The 22,487-nt window shown below is 37.8% G+C and overlaps 6 protein-coding genes across 8 annotated transcripts; 3 read left to right on the top strand and 3 right to left on the bottom strand.

Moving 5' to 3' along the window:
• Positions 1 to 216: 216 nt before the first annotated feature.
• LOC117619174 (altered inheritance rate of mitochondria protein 25) lies at positions 217 to 4,971 on the top strand. Of its 3 annotated transcripts, none has more exons than XM_034349054.1 (12): positions 217 to 366; positions 801 to 1,371; positions 1,750 to 1,836; positions 2,319 to 2,360; positions 2,462 to 2,506; positions 2,728 to 2,793; positions 2,900 to 2,956; positions 3,058 to 3,119; positions 3,319 to 3,439; positions 3,968 to 4,045; positions 4,129 to 4,235; positions 4,594 to 4,971. In XM_034349054.1, the coding sequence occupies exons 2-12, from the start codon at positions 820 to 822 to the stop codon at positions 4,622 to 4,624; spliced, it is 1,248 nt and encodes a 415-aa protein (XP_034204945.1). In that variant the 5' UTR covers positions 217 to 366; positions 801 to 819; the 3' UTR covers positions 4,625 to 4,971. The 3 variants fall into 3 exon arrangements, 1 of the variants encoding a protein (XP_034204945.1); XR_004584535.1 differs by having other exon boundaries at positions 248 to 366; positions 4,129 to 4,299; XR_004584536.1 differs by having other exon boundaries at positions 248 to 366; positions 3,968 to 4,050.
• A 215-nt stretch (positions 4,972 to 5,186) lies between these two features.
• Positions 5,187 to 7,163, top strand: LOC117619175 (gluconokinase). Its single transcript, XM_034349055.1, has 4 exons — positions 5,187 to 5,432; positions 5,557 to 5,599; positions 6,359 to 6,438; positions 6,569 to 7,163. Exons 1-4 carry the CDS (start codon positions 5,414 to 5,416, stop codon positions 6,988 to 6,990), a joined length of 564 nt encoding a protein of 187 aa, XP_034204946.1. The 5' UTR covers positions 5,187 to 5,413; the 3' UTR covers positions 6,991 to 7,163.
• Positions 7,164 to 7,272: 109 nt separating this feature from the next.
• LOC117619172 (cell division cycle 20.2, cofactor of APC complex-like) lies at positions 7,273 to 10,290 on the bottom strand. Its single transcript, XM_034349053.1, has 5 exons — positions 9,799 to 10,290; positions 8,977 to 9,249; positions 8,587 to 8,856; positions 7,884 to 8,465; positions 7,273 to 7,796 (listed from the first exon to the last, which is right to left on the bottom strand). Exons 1-5 carry the CDS (start codon positions 9,895 to 9,897, stop codon positions 7,656 to 7,658), a joined length of 1,365 nt encoding a protein of 454 aa, XP_034204944.1. The 5' UTR covers positions 9,898 to 10,290; the 3' UTR covers positions 7,273 to 7,655.
• Positions 10,291 to 12,402: 2,112 nt separating this feature from the next.
• Positions 12,403 to 15,091, bottom strand: LOC117617547. The gene is made up of 3 exons (XM_034346967.1): positions 14,766 to 15,091; positions 13,488 to 13,690; positions 12,403 to 13,117 (listed from the first exon to the last, which is right to left on the bottom strand). The coding sequence occupies exons 1-3, from the start codon at positions 14,859 to 14,861 to the stop codon at positions 12,778 to 12,780; spliced, it is 639 nt and encodes a 212-aa protein (XP_034202858.1). The 5' UTR covers positions 14,862 to 15,091; the 3' UTR covers positions 12,403 to 12,777.
• A 792-nt stretch (positions 15,092 to 15,883) lies between these two features.
• Positions 15,884 to 17,412, bottom strand: LOC117617546. Its single transcript, XM_034346966.1, has 6 exons — positions 17,146 to 17,412; positions 16,824 to 17,048; positions 16,493 to 16,659; positions 16,312 to 16,396; positions 16,153 to 16,221; positions 15,884 to 16,069 (listed from the first exon to the last, which is right to left on the bottom strand). Exons 1-6 carry the CDS (start codon positions 17,284 to 17,286, stop codon positions 15,899 to 15,901), a joined length of 858 nt encoding a protein of 285 aa, XP_034202857.1. The 5' UTR covers positions 17,287 to 17,412; the 3' UTR covers positions 15,884 to 15,898.
• Positions 17,413 to 19,149: 1,737 nt separating this feature from the next.
• LOC117617545 (late embryogenesis abundant protein At5g17165) lies at positions 19,150 to 22,101 on the top strand. The gene is made up of 2 exons (XM_034346965.1): positions 19,150 to 19,433; positions 21,495 to 22,101. Exons 1-2 carry the CDS (start codon positions 19,330 to 19,332, stop codon positions 21,769 to 21,771), a joined length of 381 nt encoding a protein of 126 aa, XP_034202856.1. The 5' UTR covers positions 19,150 to 19,329; the 3' UTR covers positions 21,772 to 22,101.
• Positions 22,102 to 22,487: the final 386 nt, after the last annotated feature.

Below are 22,487 nucleotides of genomic sequence, written 5' to 3'. Positions count from 1 at the left end.
GACCTCAAAAACGCCCAACCCATTTAAACTTGGATTGATTCGGTCTGTTTCATTCAAATTACCATATTGGCCCAGTCCAACTTTCGTGTCTTATTGACCCAGATTTGGATTATAAATAAAAAGTCTTTTATTGGTTAATAAAAACCGCAATCCATTCCCATTGGGAGAATTGGTTTGCAAAGTGGTTCTCACCACAGGGGATCCGAACCCTTTGACAAAGCCACTTTCATTGTCTCATTCGCACAGGTAGATACTAGAGTAGAGGGCAAGCTCGGACGAAAAAGAAAGAACGAAAAGAGAAAAATTAGAGGGAAAGCTTGGAACTTGATCGGAGAGAGAGAAAGAGAGAGAAAGGGACCTGAACTGGTGAGTTCGTTTTCCTTCACACCGTAAACGAAACGAGAATGCCATGTTTCTTGAAAACACTTTTATAATGAAATTCCATTGCGATTAAAGGGTTAGCAGGTTCTCGATTATTTCGGGTTTTCAAAAGTAAATTTTGTTTCTTGAACCGTGAATACCATTTATCATACGGCATGTTAGGCCCTCGGTGGTAAACATTATCACTTTCTTCTTTCGGCAGTTTGATAAAAAACAATTGATTGAAAAAAGAGGAACTTCATAAATTGTGATTTGTTTAACTTAAAAACTTTTTTTCTTTGGCTTAGTATCACAGCAAGATTCTTTCTTTTCTGTTGTTTATGTTTGTTTTCAGAATAATAATGCTTCTGCAATCTGCATACTCGGATTTATGGCTTTGGTTTGATTAATGCAAGAAAAAATTCATGTATATGTGGCAGGAATTGTAATAGATTATAGATGAATTGGACAAGGTTTTCCACCAAGGTTTACAAAGCTACTGCAGCAGATTCCAAATGCGGTTCGTCATTCTGTTATACTCGAAAACCCCATCAGAAAGCTATTCACGACACTCAAAGAGGAAGTCTACCGGCAACTTCATGGCCTCAGGATGGAGTTGGTGCTGCTACTACTGCGGCTACAGATTTTCGAGATTTTGAACAGAGGTTCATTGTTGCAAGAAATGTCATTTGGAGGTTTAAAGGAAATTCCATGTGGTCTAAACAGAGCCCGGTATCTTTGTCTCGTCAATTTGGACACAAGGCTGGTACTGGTCGTGATCCTGACTTGACTAGGGACTTCCTTGTACAGCTCTGGGTTGCAGATAGGAAAACGGAACACTCCAAAAGAAAGAGAAGAGGGAAAGCTGTTAAGTATAGAAAAGAAACACCATACCACTATTCATCCTATGGATGGTATCCGGATGCATTTTTCAATGCAGCAGACCCTTCTGGCCAACCACCTCTAAGCCAATCCATCTCGGGATTTCTGAAACCAGAATCTCCAGAAGAGGTTAATTTTGTCTCCTTTTTGTCTTTTTCCAGGCTTAGAATTTCAGCTTTAAGATTTATACACGGAGCTGCAATAACCTTATTTTCCATGCTTATCCGGGTATATGTTTTGTAGTAAGTATGCCTGTTTAAACTTTAAACTAGTTCTATGCTCATAAAGAGTAGCAATTCAAAGGTAGTTTTATTCATATGTAACTGGAATGTTGTGATTGCTTTTACTGTTGGAAACACATTCTCTTATCTAACCATGCTATAACTGTTACACCACATTTTCCTACTTATGCTCATCTTTTCAAGTTTTTAGTATCCAAATCATCCCCCGATATGCCTAGTTTGAGTAACACAAAATGTCTTACTTGCCATTTGTTGTATTCTTTAGGTCCAGGTGATGCCTCTTCTTGCTAGATCAAATATGCTGATTACGAGGGATATAGAGTGGGCAAATCTTGTACTTGGCTTTGAGCAGGTGATTATTTGTCCTAACAATCGTTCTTCCATGCTAATTTGTATGCTCATACTCTCATGGTCAGAAGACTAAGATCCTGTGCTCAACCTTGCTGATATTGTGTGGTATAGGGGATTGCATATTTGGTGGTTCTTAAATTGTCAATTCGACTTCTATTGAAAGCTCTTGGTTTTTTCTCCTCCCCTCAAATGTTTGGCCTTCAATCTTCCTGAAATCTTTTCTGAATTTAATAGGTATCCTGATTCTATTTCAAATGTTTTCATAAATGCTTTTATAATGCTTCATCTGAGTGAACAGGTTTTAAAATGTCAAGTAAACACAGTTTTGAAGTATGGTTAACAGATGCTTGACTCACATCCTCATTCTCTCTAGATAATGTCCGTCCTTATATGCTCTGTATATGACATGCCTTTCAGATCATTTTCACTCAATCTGGCTTCTAGTGGTACTTTAGTTACTAATTGTATTTGACGTAATTCCAGGAAAACCGGTATGGAATAGTAGATGTGTGCTACCCAGAGTCGGTGAGTAATCGTTGTAACTCATTTAATCCTCTTGAGGTTCCCATACAGGAAGTTTAGGTTTTAAGTTAATTACTCATTTTCTGTTACTCAATGTTTTGTAGCCTGTGGGTTTGATTCGTGAGCAGAGCCATGTTATTACTAGACAGGTACTTTCTAACCCAATCTTTACCATTTTTGACTCTTTATTTTATTGATATTCTGTCATGTACAGTATATGTAGCATGAGCATGGCATTGTTTCTCAGTTGTTAAAGTTTATATGCTGGCCAAAGTATAGAATTACTTACGTTTGGCAACTTATTGCTTCTTGTCCTTTATGTTATCTTATAGAGGTTTTCCAGTGCTTATGCTTGCTTTTCATGTTGCAGTTGCTTCGCCTGAGGCGCCCTTTTGTTGCTTATATAACTGATGCCATGGGTAATGAGCTCTTTAGGGTGAGGATATAGGGCCTTTTAAATAAATAAATTGTAAAATTTGGTGGATGCCCCAATTTTGGATATATTGATGTTTCAGCTTGACCCCTCATTTTACCTTATTTAGGTTCGCAGGCCTTTTTGGTGGATAACCAGCTCAATTTATGCAGAGATCAATGGCAAGGTAGGACAACATGACAGGTGGTCACGACAGTGTTAAAGATTGTTGAGTATATGAAATAGCATTCTGGTTATTGATGGTGTTGGATGTCTGTTACTCTCTAGGAAGTTGGTGTGGTTCACAGACGATGGCATCTTTGGAAGAGGGTGTATGATTTGTACCTGGGGTAATTTCCAAATGCTTTTTTCTCTTCCTGTAATTATTTATTTAAACTCAAAATGAGTTGATACATATCCTCAAGGTTAGTGCCCTACATTGCACATTGTTCCCTTATGCTGCTTTGTTGTTGAAACTGTGGTTTTATTCTTGGTCTTCTGCATTGCTTTCATCTTTTGCGTCTAACCCCAAGATAAAATGGTTCGTAGGGATAAGCAGTTTGCAGTTGTTGAAAACCCTGGCTTCTGGAATTGGACTTTTACTTTGAAGGACATTGATGGTGAAGTTTTGGCTCAGATAGATCGTGACTGGAGGGGTTTTGGCTTTGAGGTTTGTTTTTGTTTTGTTTAGTTTATTAGTTTCATCGTGTCAATGTAGATAACTGCAGTCAATTATATAACGTTACTATCTTGTGAAGAAAGTATGTCATGTTTTTGAAGATGCATTTGGGGACCTGTATCTTTTGAGATTAGCAATTTATTGTAAATTTGATCTTATCAAGTGATGAGTTTCTTGGTTGTGGTTCAGTTTTTATGTATATTTCTTGTGTTCGATTCCTGACGGATGTGTAGTGTGGGGCCACCTCCCATTGTTTGTACCGGCTGTTGGGATCTGCATGTGCCTTCAGGGATTGATTAGTTGAGTCGAAGATGTTAAAAAAAAAAAAAAAAAAAGCATATTAGGTTTTAGATAATTCTTTGATTCAACACTCACGGAAGCGTAATGCTCTATATTTCTGTTGCCATGGTTCTTTTATATTTGCATTTACCGGTTAAAATATTAGTTTTTATGTGGCATGCCAGCATATTTGTTGCATGCATACCAACTAATGTTTCATTATGCTTCTACATCATGCAGATTTTTACTGATGCGGGGCAATATGTGATCCGTTTCGGGAGTTCTGATCCCAGCTCCAAGACCGGTGCTGCTAGCTTGGTAGGGTACGCAATCAGAAAATGATATTCTCCTTACTATGGTGTATTCCATTTAATATTCTTGCCACTTTTTTTTTATGGCAGATTGAAGAGTTGGAAGTCAGACGTCCACTGACTCTGTTGGAGAGAGCTGTAACTGTTGCTCTGGCTATATCGTTGGACAATGACTATTTCTCAAGACATGGTGGATGGTAAGCCAATGACTATTTCTTAAGACACCACGGCTTAGAATGTTCAGTGGAAGTTCTGACTTTGGTATGTATTTGCACATCATGGATTTGGTATGAAGCACTTATTTGTGCTATAAGAACTTAGAACCAGCTCCAATTTATAGACTGAGGCACTCCAAATTTCTATCATCTTCTTCGCATTGTTTTCGTAGTTTATCTTGGAAACTGATATGTGTTATTCTTTATCTTGTATATCTTGGACATTGTTACAGTACTTAATATGCTGCCTCATTCCTAGTTCTCAATTGAGAGATAGAGAGTTGAAAACGCACACTAATTTTGTTTGCACGTGCCTGTGCCTGTTTTTTTTCGTTTCCAGGGGATTACCTTTTGTTGAAGTAGGAGAGTAGGTCTGGCTGGCTGTGCAGATGAAAATCGATGTGGTTACGTGGTCATTCTTAATACACGAGGGCTCAAGACAGGGCCCGGCCGCTTGTTAGATGTGATTCTAGCGGGGATGCTAACGTTCTTGTTTCTTGGTGAAGACATTATTGTACCATCGAGTCATTGAATAGCTTACTTTTTATGATCGATTAGGATGACTTGCAAAGACCATATCTTGGTATTCTCTGCAGCACAAGAGACATGCGCAAAACCTGAAAGAAGAGAACTTTGGTTAACTCTAAATTGGAATTTGGGTTTTGATAGATAAGTTGGATCATCCTATATCAATGAACTAAAACAGAAGTTTTGAACATGAGAACGACTGTTGGAAAAAGTTTAGGCCTATATTTAGGTCGCTTGGAAAAAGTTTTGTTCCACCTATAACAATAAGAACGACTTTTGCGTAGTTTCACATGTTGAAAACACAAGCTGGAAAGTTGCACAAGAAAAACAGAGAACGCAAGTTAAAGTTGCCTGCCAAATTTGAAAGTAATATAGAGGACCACTGTTTTAAAAAGATCACATCTTTCACCTTCCACCTTCCTTGAGGGCGTGGGCTTTGTGTACCAAACGCGTGCTTATCATGTCAACGCTTCTTTTTCTTTTACTGTTACCAAACATATCCACAGTTAGCATCGTCGATCCAAAAAGCTCAGTTTTTTTTCTTTCTTCTGCGGCGATTTGCTTGTACGCGCGAATGTATGAAGTTTGAAGAAAAGCGTTCTTTGTAGATTCGTTTGATTGGTGCGAAGAACATGGCTTCAGTTCACGGAGGTAGGTATTGCACTGAATGTATGAAGCTAAAAGTGATGATAAAGAAGAAGAACTTTATAACTGTTTTTGAATGGAAATTGATTGGTTGTGGATTGTGTTGCTTTTTCTGTTTTCGTTTTAACAGGGATGGCTGTTGTGATTATGGGTGTCAGTGGTGCTGGGAAATCGTAAGCCTTAATCTCTGCTTTCTTCTTCTTCTTCTCTTTAAATTCTGTGTAACCACCGGTAGCATTGATGTGTTCATAAGTATTCTAACTTCAGGGTGCGGGAACGTACTCTCCTACATATTAATTTCAAGGATCTTATAAAACTAACAATTCTTCTAGATATCAATATGTCTGAAAATAGGCAAATAAGCCGTAGTCTTTTCTTGAAAGAGTTTCTAGAGCCCTTGATTTGTATGTAATGAAAGCCTCCTCTATATTACTGTCGTTTGATGTCATGACTGGAAATCTCAGCACAAGAATATCTCCCATGGGACTGCTAATTCTTGGAAGCTCATTTCCGTACATGTGATGGTTTGTTCAAATGTCCAGCTTTTTGTGATATTATAAGTAAAATTTCATTAGTTTACTTACTGTTAGCCTAAACAGTATCATTTGTTTATTGATAAATCTCTCTTTCCAACCAATTCTAACTTATCATGTCACACTGAGCCAACAAACTCTGCATCTCTTGAGGAGTTGCAGAGCCATGTTCAGAAGCACAACTGTGTAAGAAAAATATGGGATTACATGATTATATGTGTATGTTTCTTCGCGCTTCGGTTTACAGCAGCACATTGGATCCTAATGACCTTGTCAAGTGCCTTTTATGTGACTGGATTTAGATATCATGCCGTAGTTAAGAAAGTTGTAGCTTCTTATATCTGATCTTTCACTTTTGTAGCTTCTGCTTCTCATGCATTTCAATATTTTGTTCAACAGGACGATAGGTGAGATGCTGGCAAAAGAGACAAACTCTAACTTTATAGATGCCGATGATTTCCATCCACAATCAAACAAAGGTACATGCAGCTTTGTATTTGATGTTGGCAACTTCTCTGATTTCTGATTTTTTTTTCCAATATTCTACTATATTTGTGTAAAGATGATAAACAATCTTCTATCTTCTGAAATATTCATTTCTTAAATCAGAAAAGATGCGTAAAGGGATACCCCTTTCAGAGGAAGACCGGATGCCTTGGCTTGAAACACTTCGAAATGCCTTAAGAGAAAAGTTGGTTGATGGAGGAACTGTAATTCTTGGGTGTTCAGCTCTGCAGAAGCGATACAGAGAAGTTCTACGATCTGCCGACCCTAATTATGAACCTGGAAGTCGTGTCAGTCTGGTGAAGTTCGTCCTGTTGGATGCACAGGCAGAGGTGCTGGCTGCTAGATTAGAGAAAAGAATCGCAGAAGGGAAGCATTTCATGTCGCCTGCACTTTTGCAGTCTCAGTTGGGCTTGCTTCAGATTGATGATTCTGAAGGGATACTTAAAGTTGATGCCACTTTAAGTCCTCAAGACATAGTAAATACCATTCAAAGATTGATTTTCAGCTTAAGACTTAAGATTTAAATTAGGAGTAGCAGCCTGGCAGGAAAAATTGTAGATTTCTTCCCATTCTGGTTCGAAAGAATCTACCATAAAACATTGTTCTGAAAACTTTTTGGTGCAGATGAATGCCACTTTATTTGAACAGATTATTTGATCGATCATCATATTGAACGTCGATATTTGCCTCTGCTTAATTTGATGGTGCCCTATCTTAATTTTCTTCCCATTCTAATGCTTCAGTGATCAGTTTTAAAAGAGTTTCAAATCCATCATCTTGAGCACCCATTGCGTGACACAGGAAAGGATTCATTAGCATGTTTATATGAAGATATATGATCTAATCCTATCCTGTGTTCTTTTGAATTAAACCAAACACTTAAGCACAAGTATAACACACAAAAGTTACGTGGTTCGGCAATTTGCGCCTACATCCACGGAAAGTGAGAAATCCACTACTAAAAATAATTACAAGGATTTCCTATTTGCCTATAACTCTTTATACTTTTATACAGGGAAGTTGTAAAAATAATTTTGTACTGAGAGGGGTGCAGCGCACATGTCTGAGACGTTGATGAAGAGTTGAAACACAACAAATATGTATTTTTTCAATTTAACTTGCGCTTCAAATGAAGAATACTGACGCAAAAAGGCTCCACGTTCTTGTACTTCCTCATGTTCTTGATTGATCAGCGGATCCGATTCAAATGAGCAAAAGGCTCAGGGTTAGATTTGGGAGCTGGTTTAGCCACCTCAGGGACCCCAAACACATTCCAGAATCTCAGTGTTTCATCACCAGCTGCTGATGCCACTGTGCAACCATCTGGGCTCTGAAGATAATTTGCAACATAAGAGAATTTAGTATTTTGTCTAAGAGGAAACATGATTTATGATGATTATAAAGGTAAGGTTGTTACCTGAGCCATATAAAGAACTCTAGAAGTATGGCCAGTGAGTTCTGCAATTTTAGCCATTGAGGGGTACTTCCAAAGAGTAAGCTGATTTTGGGTAAATCCATGTGAACTAAGCAGCTCTCTTTCATTCTTGTTCCACAGCAAAGCACAAACCTGAGAGCCAGTGTCGACTGAGTTCAGGCATGCACCTGTGTGGGTGTTCCAAAACTTTATGCACCGATCACCCCCACCTCCACCAGAAGCTAATAAGTTGCCCTGGAAAGGACACCAAGCAAGGGCTTTCACAGCAGCTGTATGGTCTTCAAGCCTGTGAAGCCACTGAGTCGGTGAATTAGAAGATGCCACTGATCTGTCCCATATATGGAGGAGGTTATCATTTCCTCCACTAGCTAATTGCTGGCCTGAGCCTGACCATTTAAGCCCACAAACCTCTTGTTCATGTCCTCTGTATGTCTCAACAATGTGTGATCTAACTCTTACATCATTATTAACGATACAGCCATCCATTCCTCCGGTTGTAAGAATGTGATTGTTCCATGCCAATGAGCCTACTCGCGATCTGTGGCAACCTCTCAAAGTTCTCAGCTAAAGAAAGAAACATCACAATAACCAAAAGAATGTTAGAAAAATTGGGCAGCAGGTAATATAAAACAGAAAGGGAGGAATACGAAGGTACAAAGATAAAAGACAACAAAAACAAACCAACCTGCTTATTAGCAGTCGAATCCCACAACTGTACTTCAGAATTGTCCAGTCCAATGGCAATGTGGCGTCCATCAGGCGCCCAGCTGACACTGGTAACAGGTCCGACTTCATCCTCAAACGTGGCAAGCTCCGAAGTAGAACCATTGGTAGCATCCCACAAATAAACTGTGTTTGCAAGAGCTATCGCGAGAACATTGCAGCTTCCCCAATCCAACAAATTCAGGTAGTAATCATCCACAAGGTCAGGAGCATCCAATGTCCTCTCTGAAGTCTGCATATATATGATCAATTCATAAGTTGTCAGTTAAACACAACAAATGCTTTCAAAATAACCAATTCAGTTCAAGCAAATATAATCCATTCATGAAATCAAAATCAAATATACACGTACTTGAGGAATGTGCCTTCGGGGCTTTGCTGGTTTATCTTGTGGTAAAGAAGAGAACTCGCGTGGGAAGAGCTCTACAGGGGCCGGAGGCTTGTTCTTGAAAGCAAGGATTCGCGTCCGGTTCATGTTCATGGCCTCAGCCAACTGCTTCCGATAGGCCTCTCTAGATGGAGAAGATACCATAGCTGGGTTTTCCTTACCTTTCCTACCTTCAGTCAGCATGAAGTGCGCGAAATCAAAATCCATCGCTGATCTATTGGGGATGAACCTGTCCAGCTGGTAGTCACATAACACAAGCACATCAGAATATCAGTCTATTAAATATTAAAACCCACATTTTAATCACATTTCTAACTGTTTTTCAAATTCAATTTAACATCAGATCCCAAAATAGATTAACGCTACACACATGCGGGTAACCAGATTCAGAAATAAAAAGTCCAATGAATAAATAAAATCCAATTAGAAGTAAAACAGAACCCCTAAAATCAGCAATCAAACAGATTGAACCCTAATAAAGATAAACGTCATATAAAGAACTTGGTATGGATCGAAAATCCAATTCAAAGTAAAACAGAAACCCTGATTTCAGTAGTCATATAGATCGAACCCTAATTTTTTTTTTAAAAAAACCTCACATCAGATCCCAAAATAGATGAACATGAACCCCAAACGCTATACATACATATCAAGCGTAAAAAGACTCAGAAATGAAAATTCCAATCGGTAAAGAAAATCCAATTCACTGTAGAAAAAAACCCTAATTTCCGATATAAAATGGATTGGACGGTAATAAAGATCAACGTGTAAAATAAACAAGCTTACATTTTCCCTAGAATTCCTTTTCTGAAGAAACTGTTCTCGAAGAGGGCACCTAGAATCTGACTTCAAGATAGAAGAAGAACTCATTGATCCTGCATCCATTATGTTTAATGCGCACAAAAGAATATATGTGTGTATATATGTGAAAAAATGAAAATAGTACGAAATAGCAGAGAAATCAAAAATGAAAATTCCTGCAAAAAGATGAATTAGTGTAAAAAAACCAAGCCTGCAAAAGAGAGTTAGATTCAAGAATTGTATCACTACGCAAGAAAAGAAAATTGGAGGCCGCGTTTTTAATCTCTGAGCGTTGCAAAGAATTGCGTATTCAGAGAAGAGGGGAAGAGAGAGAGAGAGAGAGAGAGAGAGAGGGAGCAAGTGATTATTGATAGGTTGAATTAGTGGGTTTATATAACGATGAGATAAAGGGGATGACTAGGGTTTTCAGGTAGTCTGAATATAATCTTTGGATCTAATTTCAGAAGGAATATTTTGGATTTGGAGAAGACCTGCAACGGCTATATTTACACAGAGCCGTTGTAATTTTGTGTGACGAAAAATGCCCCTGCATCGACCGGGCCATCGAGACGACAGACCATCCATATACAGGGGTACTACAGTAAAAGGACATTTACCACAGTGGTCAAATACATGAGAATTTATCAAAAATAGCCAAAACTTGACCCCCAGTTTAAAAAATGTCAGTTTTTGTAAAATATTTCAAATATAGCAAAACACTCACATAAATAGACACAAATACCCTCAAATTTAAAACTCACATAAGCCTAAAAAAGAAAACCTTATTAGATTGAGAATCTTTGTACATACGTTTGCAAAAGTATTGATGCACTCGTCAAAATAGTGACTGTAGTTCTTCCTTGATTCTTCATTCAGTTTCTTCTTCGTCTATTCTTCATACTATATTACATTACATATAGGGTAGACATCTAACAACAATTGTTTTTTTTTTTGGTGAATTAAACAGAAAATTGTATATAGTGAATCTGAATTGTGAAGCATAAGAAACATATGCCAGACTTTTTCCATTCACATCAAGATACAATTTTTCTCTGTTTACAGATGACTGCACTTTAAACTTCCTTGCCTAACTTCTATGATTTTTACTTCCCTTTTATATTTAACTTGCATTTTAGGTATTAATATGGAGTTTTAATTATAATTATGGCAGTTAATGAAATGCTTGAAATACATTATAAATAAAATACGAAGTCTAATGGCAACAATGTAAAAACATAGGAATATTATGACATCTTATATCTTATTGGTTATTTAAGTTTAAAATTGGATTTTACACATAGATTTATAAAATGATGGGTATATGTCTAGGAAAGAAAGATAGTAAGGACCTATATTGGACAAACCCTAAATTTTATTAAGAAACCACAAAATGGCACAACAATACAACAAAAAGTAAAATTCAACCAAGCTCAGCAACAAGGATATAATTTTTTTAGTGGAAAATGTTGGGAACACTGACTTACATGATTTGATTTTTCTTTGGCCTACAAATCAATTCTTTTTTGTGGAAATTTCTTTTGACTTTGTCACTCAAATTGTACAAATATGGTTGTGTGGCTTTTAAAAGGCAACGTGACTTGTGGCAAGCTGCCAATTTTGAAACTTATTAGCTTCTTTGAGAAGCCAGTGCAGCATTTATGTGTGTGGGGGAACACTCGGCGGATTCATCCATTAGAGAAGAAAAAATAATGGTGTCATTTGAACAGACTTGGGCAATTGATCTGGCAACAAGTCTTCCAGTCGTTTGCCAAGTTGGTCTCTTCAGCCTCGTTTGTTATGGAAGATTATCTTGGCATGAACTATTCTCAGAAATTGTCTTGGCTTGAATTGGCTTAAGTTGAATAACACTTAACCAATGTTTGGTGATATTAATAAATAGGATGATATATTTCAACTTTTGTTCTTCTGTACAAACGTGGGTTAAAAAAATTCTAAAGTTTTATTTAATAAGGTTTATTTTTTAGGTTTATATGGGTTTTAAATTTGAGGGCATTTGTGTCTATTTAAGTGAGTTTTTTGCTATATTTGAAATATTTTACAAAAATTGACATTTTTGAAATTAAGGATCAAATTTTGACTATTTTGATAAATTCTCCAAATATAGCGCACCGCTGAGTTCGAATTCGTATCTAGTAATTTCTTTTTGTAAAAAAATCCTATAATCTGACTTTTCAAAATTTCCCTTAATTGAAGGAGATTTTTTTCTTGTTATCGAAAAATTGGAGATTTTTTTAAAGAAAATAAGGAATAATTGGATGATTAAAACGGTAAGATTGATGTTTTTTACAACCAAAAAAAGAAAGGAAAAAAAAATTGGCAAAGTCGGTTAATGCAATAATGGGGGAGGGGAAAGGAACAGGTGAGGTTGGAATGCTCACTGCTTTAACTAGGGTGGCGAGCATACACCTTGGGTTAAAGTAGTGAGCAAAAATATTTTGGGTTTAGGGAACTATCAAAGCCTCCCCCACCATTCTGTCAAAATTTCTTGAATTTTTTACAAAAGATCTCCATTGGTGTATACATTTCTGCCAAAATCATAACAAAAAATCAAAGATGCTGGATCAAGAGTGGACAAAGTTTGTGAATCCATCGAGTTCATCCATGCAATATGCCACAATCAAAATTTTGGAGAGATTACTACCATGGATGAACCAGAAAGCATTTCCCTTAGGTTTAAATAATCTATTCAGCTCCTATTCAAACACATTCGGTTTCTTGCACAATGTGTGGTATAAACAAAATCAAATACAATCCTAAGGAACTCTAGCGACAAACCGAAACAGGGATTATAGAGCTATGCCACCAACAGATTATACACTGCATGAAGAAAACTGCCCATTTCCTACAATGGCAATCATTACTTCTTCAAAAACTGATCATAGGCTCTCTTACCATAAAAATTCAGTAATGCAACAGGAATAACTGAACAAAGATATCCACGAATCATGTGAATTGTCGTCTCATGTATGTGTCTTCGTGGACGAATACTGGTTCTTGAGTGGTACTCGGTGGAGGGAACTGGGGTTGCCCCATAGCTATTGCCCCTGGATTAGGAGGAGCAGAAGTGCCCCATGGACTGTTACTGTCCTTTACTGAATTTAAGGTGACATAGTAGACAATTCCTAGTACCACACTTGCAAGTGACAAACCGGCACCTCCACCAAACACTCCAGGTTTCACAACATAACAGTAGTAGTTGCCAAAGTACATGCTTTCTACACCATGCCGATCATTGAGTGTAGCACCAGTGAGCAGCAGAAGAAATGCTATAACAAACGTGAACCTGCACCAGTGTGGAGTGTGGAGTGTGGAGTGAAGCACATCCATTGTTAATCCATTTTAAACAGACAGAAAAATTTCAAAGCCAACTCAACTTAAACAGTTAGATGCACCCAAAATAAGAGGAGAAAAGAAGTATTGGTATTTTCTTTTTAAACTGTACAACATTAAGAAACTGGCAAGATAAGCAATCTTGTTTAACCTTTCACACTGACAAAGGCCAAACTGTCAAAACCAAGCATGCTTTTGGATTAGCAGCCCAAGTCATTTCCTCATGAAAGTATAATATCATAAATGATTATAATAAAAGTATCAGACGATAAGAAGTGTTCTACCGTCGATTCACCATTCACCAAGTTTCAGTTGAGAATTACCAGGAAACAACAAAGCAGAACAAGGCTACTGTCCAGTTAGAGTTGGAAGGCTGGGGGCTCCTCTTGCAACAAATGCAGCCCGTTGAAACATTTAAAATTATTTGAGCTAGCATAAGAGCCACTGCAGCAGTTACACCAAGACCAAGAGCTGGACTCCGAGGATATTCACATTGAGTAACGGAGATAAACTGAACCTGAGAACCCTGTAGGGTTATGAAACAAAGTAGTAGGGTTATGAAACAAAGTAACAGATCATTTCCAGCATCGTTTCCACTACATACTGAGTGTCAACAAAAACTGGGAAAACCTAAACCCAACATCAGAGACAACTTGTTCACAGGTTTTAAACAATCCCTCCAAAAATGACAACTTGTGAGAATATCTAACAAATTGAGGTCCAACAATAACTGCCAGATGGAGAGGGAAGACATACTCTCTCCCTTAATCTCTATCTGAGATTCTTACACAAACACTGCTCTTTTGGCATTGAAGGTTAAGATGAGTTATTTGTTCAAAAAGATAAAGATTAAGATGAAAGGATAGCGCGTAGAAGATAACACGAGATTTTTAATCAAGTTGTAAAACATTAAGGCACTTTCAAAACACGTTCTAATGCAGTGAACAACAGGCAAAATTGCTTTGGCAAACTATACTAGCGAGTTTCCGCACCCTCATTTTGGAACCCGCAAAAGTAGAAGCATTGAAAGCGAATAAAAGAGCTGAAGTTTGGAAGTTTAAGCAGAGACATTCAAAGTCAACACCAAATATGATATTAATTTCCAGTCTGGCAGTCTTCTAGAAGGGGGTAGGAAGCGTTGAAGTCAGTCAAAGAAGAAGCCATTTATGAAGCTAAACTAAATAGGAGAGCTGGGTTCAGGTGCCAAATAAAAATATACGGAAAAAAAAGGTTTCAGCTTTCGAACAGGAACTTCAAGCAGAAGCAGTAGGAACAAGAAAAATAACAAGAGGAAATTAGCGGAAAATAAAAGAAATCATCCAAATTATTCTCAGTTTGGTCGAAGCAAAGGAAAAATTGAAGCGCCAAGATTGGGAATTTTCACCCTAAGCTTTCAGTCCACCATACTAATACAATTTCATGGCCTATTTTGGAATATTACAACAAAACTGAAGATTCCTCTTTCACTTTCCTTATTTCAGAGCAACCAAAACGCAGGGTTAGATTAGTGTATAAGCAGAAAGGAAACAAATTTGAACCAACCCATATGAAAAAAGGACAAGAAGATCTAAGCAAAACCCACTTAATCTTTTTCGATTTACCTTGATTCTTGTTACCTCAGCACCAAAACCTGTAGCAGCTGATAATAGCCCCAAGAGACCCACTGCGCAGCAAACCAGCAGTACCTTTCTCTCCATCTCTCTATCTCAGCTAAAAAGAAGCTCCCTACTCTCTATTTGGGTTGGGCGTAGATTTCGATTGTCTCAACTCTGAAGAAGAGAATACGTAAAGTTGGTGAAGTACTGTGGTGAGTTGCGTGAATTATTATGTCCAAAGATGAGGAGCCCAGAGGGCACTACTCGACTGGAATGGAACAGGTAAAAAAGCGCCAAAAAGGATCCCCCAAAAAAAAAAGGTTATAACTTTTTATAATTATCTTCGATTACAAGGTGTATTTATTTTTCTTTTAGGGTTATTGACCGAAATAATCCCTTAATTTTTGCTCCAATCTCATTTTGGTCTATTAACTAAAATTTTCATTTCAACAGTCCTTCAAATTTTCATTTAATATCAAATTGATACTTCCGTGAAAGTCCTAGCATCCGTGTTGTGTGTGTGAGTTTAATATGCTAGCGCCCCCTTCAATAGAAAAGGAACTCAAAAAAAAAAAAAAAGATCTCCATGTTTAAGTACAAAAGGGAGCCCAAAATGAAATATCAGCCCAATAACAGATCAAACAAACAGAAGGCCCAAGATAATAAATGACAAAAGCCCAATCAGACAGAAAATAATAATAATAATAACAAATTTTAAAAAAGGAGAAGAAGGTTTTTCAACTTTTTTGTGAAAAGATCGGAACAAAACGTCCTGTTCTTTGCAATTGTCCGTTTTGTGTTTCCGACCCCAACCAAACGTTCCTCTTCTCATTCGCCACTCGTAATGGTTCGTGGAAATGTCATAACATGCGTAGGTGGAATAGTAGTAGTACTGTATAATAATCAAATTGGTGCCAACCCAACTCCATGGTTTTTGTTTTTGGCTCATCCCATATATGTACTTCTGTGAACCAAATTTATTTTAACCCAGTGATGCAATTGAACCAATTCCATATGGTTTTTAGAGGAAATTACACTCTTGCAAACATTGATGCATGATCTGAGGACTGAGGGGGCAGTATAATTTTAAATGTACTAGTAGTGGTATAACTAAACAGGAGAAGGAATTAAGAATGTTTTCATTGAAGACCATATACAAGCAATGCTCCAACCCCGGCAAGACCAGCCAGAAGGCCAATGATGACACCAATCGGAGGCAAACCACCACCAATTGCTTTTCCGGTGTTCACGTCGTATCGTGTGAACCTCTTCTTTGGTGCTCTGCATTGAGGGCATACGTATGCATCCGGCTGCATTGGCATTGCATTGCATTTTATTAATATAAGATTAAGAAGATAGCTTATGCACATCAAAAGCACACTTGTCCAATTACCTGCTCTTCAAAAGGCTTCTGTAATGTGTATATGAATCCACAGTCAATGCATATATGAGTAGCTCTAGCCTGAAAATGGTCAATGGCGCACCAAATTCAATGTGGAAAGTAACAGAAGCTTATGAGAGTTTATAGGGAAGGGAATGGATTGATGCTTGCCTTTTGAGCCTCAGTTAGTTTCCTTCCAAAGCGAGGAGGAGCCGGACGCTTTGGCAGTCGTTTAACATCTACAGAAGCACCACCCCTGCATTAAAAAAGATCAGAAATCAGTTTGCAACTTGTGTTTTGGTATTATATATTTCTTAAATTTGCAATCTAAAACAAGTGATTGAAAGAGAACCTGCTAACAACAAAGTAAACAGAGTCTGGCTTAGCTTGGACGGCAGTTTTTGTAAATCCCAGCTTATCTGCCGGCCATAATTCATCGCCAAAGAAGCTGCTAGTGTAGAGGACCTGGTCCCCTGCCTTGAGCCCTGCCTTTGCTGCATTCCCACCTCCATCCACGGCCTAAATCAACGACATATACAATATATTGGTGTGGAATTATTTTATAGAAAGCTCGTTGAAATTAGATCATTTTGCTTCCCTGCTTGGTACCGCACCTGCTACATTAATTAACATAATAAAATATTAAAGCAAATTGCAAATTGCAATTGATTGAAGAATCTTACAGTGATGGTAACACCACTTCCGGGCTTTTGACCCAAAGTGAGGCCTAATGGCTTGTCAACCTCAGCCTCAATTGTCTTTGAAGCCCCGGCAGTTTTTGCTGTAATAATCCCAAGCCCTGTTCTTGTGCTTGCGTTACTCCTCTTCTCAGCCTCAGCTACAGCTACGAAAGAACCAAAGACACCCCTTTTGGCTTCTCCAAGTGACAAGCCTTGGAAGCTACTTTTCTAGAGAGAGAGAGAGAGAGAGCAATCCTTAAAAGACAGGTTCCGGAAGAAGGGCAAGTGATATTTTGGGCATTAGTAGATACAACTGGGTACGTACCTGGCATTGATTTGATGGCAAAAGTTTTGGACTTGTAAGAAGCTGTGGAGTTTTGATGGAGTGGTGGTACTGGTGCCTGGTGAAGGTGGCAGAGCAAGAAGAGGAGGAGGAGGCAGCTGCAGCAACCACCGCTTGTGACATGTTTGCTTCTACTACCAAACTCTAAAGCGTACGACCAGATCACACAGATAAGCTGGAGAGAGTGAGAGAGTGAGAGAGTGAGAGGCAACCACACGCCCTCTGTTCTTGTATTCTTTAAGGTCTTGTTTGCTGAAGCTGTGCACAGTGTTGCAGCAGGGCCAGATAAACTTTGATTGGTTGACAAATAGCCACACGATCGGCTTTGAATTTTAACGGCTAGCTAGCCACAAATTATGAGTAGCGATAATACTTTTCTTTTGAGATGCAGGTGCATCAGCAGCATTGTTCAAAAATGGGCTGGTTGGCCCAAAAGGGTTCAAGCCGGCCCAGCAGTACTTTTATAAGCGGGTGGAATGCTTAGCCAAGCCTGGCCTACCACGCACTCAGGCATCATCCTCTCTTTCGCGGTCGAATCGTGAATGGTATTTCTTGCTTTAATTGAAATGGACCCTCTCCATTCTATAGGCCTCATATTTTGGTCAGTTAAGACATTTGAATCTAATTAGACTCTGTTGGTTGGCGCAATTAATTTTCTAACTAACCAGCGACCGATAATACCACTCATTCATTTTACATATTCGAGCATTTAGCATAAGCTGCCTCTTCACACATTGTTGGTATACCTATACGAAAATTTTAACAATAAACAAAGACTACACATGTTCCTCATGATCATACTCCAAACAACCTTTCTTACTCCATACAATTATATTAATTAACACTCCCCGCATATTTTTCTTTTTAATATAAGTTAACCATATCTTAGTATTAGTAGAGAAATATCCAAACTAAAATATTTTCTCCACGTAATTGTTGTTTTGTCTTTAGTCCTTCCATATTTTTATTACATGTACGATCATTTGAATCAGAAGAGGGATATGTGTGAATAATATTTATTAATTTTTTCTTGTAGATAAATAAGAAAAATACAATATATACCCATATTCGAAACCGAGATTCATGTTAACATAACATTATTTGTGTGAATAATATTTATTTCCCTTCTCCTTTCAGATCACTCTCTCTTCTGCCGAAGGATCCGCAAGATCAAAGGTAGAATTACTTCTAAATTGAGTCTATAGTGGTCATTCATTTTTGGATATAAAATTTTTAACAATGTCTGTTGGAATCGAAACAACGACCACACCATGTGGATGGGGAGCTTTTCTACACACTAGATGCCAATATCCTGGGTGGGAGTTGAGCACCAAACCAACTAGGTTACCCACCATCGGCCAAAAAAAAAAGGGTCCAATCTCTACCTTATTTTAATAACAACAATTGGGTTATGGCATAATCTATGTTTGCCCAAACACAACGGAATATTCGAGTTCCCCTTTAGCATAAAAAAGGTCTTGAATTGTTAATTCAAGACTCTTTATTTTTAATTAGGTAAATATATTTATGAAACTTAAACTTAAGAGATAGATTTGATTAAAAAAAACTTAAGAGATCGATGTGAACAAAACTTTACCAAAATAAGAACAAAAGATTCTATTTCAGCCAAAGAACAGTACGTGTCCTTCCGTTTTAATATAGTTAATGAAATTATAATTAAATGATGAAGAGAAAGTTTGCACATGTGAACAAACGACTGACGGACCCTGGAGAGTCAACAAACGACTAACGGACCCTGGAGAGTCAAACACCCACTCACCGACCCACCGAATAACAATTAACAAACCCCTCCAAAGACGCCGTTAAAGGATTGGAACGAGAATATTCCATCAAATCCTCGTAAAACAAAGCCAACCCTCAAAAAGAAAAACGACACCGCTTTGTACTAGCAAATAGTACGGGACGGACGGGTAGGTGCGGTCCAAAAGAAACGAGTCTCTCTGCTGGGGCAGGTGAGGCGTGAAATGAAAGAATCAGACGCTATCCTCTCTTTATTTCTGTGTCTATATAAACACTGAGTCATCAAACAACTCTTGTTATTACAGAAAAAAGCCAACGATCGGTTATTCCCTCCTTTTATAAGCTTCTCTCTCTACCTTCACACACACTCTTTATCTTTGTAAACTTGAGCTTAGTCTTATTTGTATGGCCGCCAATTCGAGCAGTCGAGGGATCGTGAGCTTAGGGAAGCGAGTCGTCAACGAGATCCGAGCGCGCGATTCAACTCAGCTCTCTGCTCTCACTCTCAGGTACTTGATTTGAGTTTCTTCGTGTTTTACTGGTATAATTTTTCTAGGAATTACTTTTGATGAGACTATTCTTCATTTTTGTTTGGAAAATCTGCGGGAAAGTCGTTGAGCATATTGCTTGCTATTGATTATGTGATCAGTTTGGATTGTTAATAATTTTATTTGATGTTAGAGAAAAAAGTTGCGATCTGAGTTGTTTGATGGTCTTAGAGTTTGGCCTAATTCTTTGGAGTTTTTCAATTTATGATCTGAATATTGAACGAAGAAAAATAAAATAGTTGAAATTTATTTTCTTGTCTATATTACTATAATTAATTATGCGCGACTATTCTGAATCTGAATCACTTGTGGAGATCCATTCCTTCTTTTTTATTTATTTATGAGAGAGGTGTGTGTGTGAGAGGGATTCCTGTGAAAGAATTGCTTTCTCTGTTTTAAATTCTTTGCTTTCTTTTTAGTGCCACCTGATTCTCGTTTCTGTAGACATTGATGCAGAGTAGAGCTTAGATTTTGAATTTCCATTTCCATTTCATCGAATAATTTCTGCTTTTGTGACTTAAATGAAAATTACAAATTGAAAAACAAAATGCTGAATAATATTTATCTGCTTTTTCGTACCGAGAGGGCTTCATTGCCGTACTCAGTAGTTGTGGATCGTATGGATAAGGACAGACTGCTCACTGCTGTGCTGACTACGTTTCTTATTGGACGATTGTCCACCGTATCATAGATGTACTTAATAAATTAAAAAATAAAAGAGAAGGAAATTTTTTTTTACTTTTGTTTTGGTAATATTAAGTTAATAACGATTGGTGTTTTCGTTTATGTGTCTTGTTCCTTTTTTGTGTGTGTGTAAATTTACATCCTATATATGAAACTGGTGGAGTGCCGCCATGGACATGCGTATCATCATATCATATGCATGGCCACGGTATCTCCCAATGAAATATAGAACTTTTTTTTTTTTTTTTGGGTCAAATAAGTATATAACTTCAAATAAGAACTAAATAAGTGATCTAGGGTTCAAAACTTGCATGTTTCATGCTCTATATATATATAGCTTTTCTTTGTGGTTTCATTATTATTTTTTGTGGGACTGAGTTTGTTTCGTATGATAAATAATTATCGGAATAGTGAGACTCCACCGTATCATATTGGTCTGGTTTTACTTGTTAAAGTAATGGGGTAGCTATCTTCTTCTAACATTAATATCAGGAATTCGTTTATTTTGACCATGAAAGATTTTTTAAAATATTTGTTGGTCAGATATTTGGTTTATTATAATTTATATTTTGGATGGAACTATGAAGGATACCCATATACATACATGCCTGCATGACGACAATAGGCCGGTGAAGTGCAGTGTGAGAAATGCATAATAGCAGCCCACTCCACTAGTTTATTTATTTGGGGAATGGAAAAGTTGTTGGGCCGGTTTCTAGTCATTATCTTTTTTATTAGATAACATGTTGTTGGTCATGTGAGTAGCATCGCCTTCTCCGTTGGATTGGATGGACTTTGAATATCTTCTTTCTTTTCTTATTAGGTGACACCTAACCCGTCTAAAACTTGCGCCATGGTTGGCAGTCACGTCTACCCTAAGACAAATCCTCACCCTTTATATATGCTTGGCTAATAGGGAATCTAATCTAATTTAAGATAAACTGATGCCCAATTTGCAAGGTAGGCAGCTAATGAGTACAAAAGATGGTGGGCCATCCGTCCATACTTCTTTCTTATCGTCTCAAAAGATGAAAACACGTAGTAGCTAGGTTTATTAATTTTAGAGGGAAGGTAAATTTAAGCTTGTCTCCATGTTTGATGGAAAAGTTTTGTCCCCTACCCCCTCCCCATCTTTCAAGCATATGAATGAATGGCTAGCTAAACTGCAATCTACGTAGATTAAAGTTCATTTCATATACCCTTTATTTTGTTTAACTAACTTAAAACTTAAAACTTATGCTATATGTGTTTGTGATTATGTTTTAATTAATTTAATGATAATTGGTTCCTAGATAGATCATTGATGTGCATATGTATATTTATGCGTGTGTTGATCAGGAGGGCTGCTCACGCCTCAGTCTACGACAAGAACCCTGATGAACAGATTCAACCCAGCATTGTGCCAGACGATGTGATCCCTCCCCAACCTGACAAGTACTGGGCTCCACACCCTCAAACTGGGGTATTTGGGCCTGCAGCTGACCATAGTCATACCGCAGGTGGAAAGGACGGCTCCTCGCCTGCGGATATTGGCGAGGGAGCCTCGGTGCTGGAGCAGAAGGCTTGGTTCCGCCCTACCAGCATCGAGGACTTGGAGAAGCCTCACCTTCCCTGAGTCTGAGGCAATTATTAATCAACCTTCCTATTCTATAATATACAGATAGATAGTCGGTGAATCAGTTAGATAGGGGGTGTTGAATATATAGATTAATCATATAAATAAGGGTTATAGGTAGGCGTGGTGCACGCCCTGCCTATGCAGTAGCACTTGTATTTTCTCTTCTGTGTTGTGTGCGCGCGAACTACCATATACAGAGAGCAGTGGGTTGATGTTCATATATCATAAATCAGAGAGCTTGAGTTGTTGTTGACTGTATGTTATATTATTATATGCAACTTAATTATGTTCCTCCTAGTTATGCTTATGGGCCGTGTTTCTACGGTATATTGCTATATGATACATGGATATGCCTTTGAACTTGTTCTCTCTCTCTCTCTCTCTCTCTCTCTCTCTCTCCCCTCAAATTTAGTAGGATGCGATTCAGTTGATGCCACGCTTAATAGTGATCCTTATGAAAAAGAAATGAAGGGTAAAAGGAAAATTTGTAATAACACAACACAAGTTAACCAAAAGAATAGTAATGATCGTGTTCTGAGCAAATTAGAAAGTTCATGCACGATTAATCAGTTGTCATTGAATTTTATTTATTTATTTATACAGAGACGCAGCTGTGATTGTAAACAAACCAACTAAATCAGTAAATCACTAGTTTTGCACCCCTTTAGAAAGCAATGGCATGCACGCCGATGCCGTTAAATTAAAGCAGATAA

The sequence above is a fragment of the Prunus dulcis genome, chromosome 2 (assembly GCF_902201215.1).
Source record: "Prunus dulcis chromosome 2, ALMONDv2, whole genome shotgun sequence".
Lineage (NCBI taxonomy): Eukaryota > Viridiplantae > Streptophyta > Magnoliopsida > Rosales > Rosaceae > Prunus > Prunus dulcis.
The sequence above is the reverse complement of the archived record's forward strand: the minus strand, read 5'-3'. Positions and strand labels throughout refer to the sequence as shown.

Bases quoted from the DNA above. Each gene is read 5' to 3' on its own strand.
- LOC117619174 (XM_034349054.1), top strand. From the start codon at position 820: ATGAATTGGACAAGGTTTTCCACCAAGGTTTACAAAGCTACTGCAGCA. The intron at 1,372-1,749 runs GTTAATTTTGTC...TGTATTCTTTAG, and splicing joins AACCAGAATCTCCAGAAGAG to GTCCAGGTGATGCCTCTTCT. The intron at 2,957-3,057 runs GTAGGACAACAT...GTTACTCTCTAG, and splicing joins ATGCAGAGATCAATGGCAAG to GAAGTTGGTGTGGTTCACAG.
- LOC117619175 (XM_034349055.1), top strand. The intron at 5,600-6,358 runs GTAAGCCTTAAT...TTTGTTCAACAG, and splicing joins GTCAGTGGTGCTGGGAAATC to GACGATAGGTGAGATGCTGG. The intron at 6,439-6,568 runs GTACATGCAGCT...TTCTTAAATCAG, and splicing joins CCATCCACAATCAAACAAAG to AAAAGATGCGTAAAGGGATA.
- LOC117619172 (XM_034349053.1), bottom strand. From the start codon at position 9,897: ATGGATGCAGGATCAATGAGTTCTTCTTCTATCTTGAAGTCAGATTCT. The intron at 8,466-8,586 runs GTTGGTTTGTTT...TTCTTTCTTTAG, and splicing joins ATTCGACTGCTAATAAGCAG to CTGAGAACTTTGAGAGGTTG. The intron at 7,797-7,883 runs GTAACAACCTTA...AATTATCTTCAG, and splicing joins GAGTTCTTTATATGGCTCAG to AGCCCAGATGGTTGCACAGT.
- LOC117617547 (XM_034346967.1), bottom strand. From the start codon at position 14,861: ATGGAGAGAAAGGTACTGCTGGTTTGCTGCGCAGTGGGTCTCTTGGGG. The intron at 13,691-14,765 runs GTAAATCGAAAA...ATAACCCTACAG, and splicing joins CTGAGGTAACAAGAATCAAG to GGTTCTCAGGTTCAGTTTAT. The intron at 13,118-13,487 runs GTAATTCTCAAC...ACACTGGTGCAG, and splicing joins TTCTGCTTTGTTGTTTCCTG to GTTCACGTTTGTTATAGCAT.
- LOC117617546 (XM_034346966.1), bottom strand. From the start codon at position 17,286: ATGTCACAAGCGGTGGTTGCTGCAGCTGCCTCCTCCTCCTCTTCTTGC. The intron at 17,049-17,145 runs GTACGTACCCAG...CTCTCTCTCTAG, and splicing joins TGCCATCAAATCAATGCCAG to AAAAGTAGCTTCCAAGGCTT. The intron at 16,070-16,152 runs GTAATTGGACAA...ATGCCAATGCAG, and splicing joins AGAAGCCTTTTGAAGAGCAG to CCGGATGCATACGTATGCCC.
- LOC117617545 (XM_034346965.1), top strand. From the start codon at position 19,330: ATGGCCGCCAATTCGAGCAGTCGAGGGATCGTGAGCTTAGGGAAGCGA. The intron at 19,434-21,494 runs GTACTTGATTTG...TGTGTTGATCAG, and splicing joins CTCTCTGCTCTCACTCTCAG to GAGGGCTGCTCACGCCTCAG.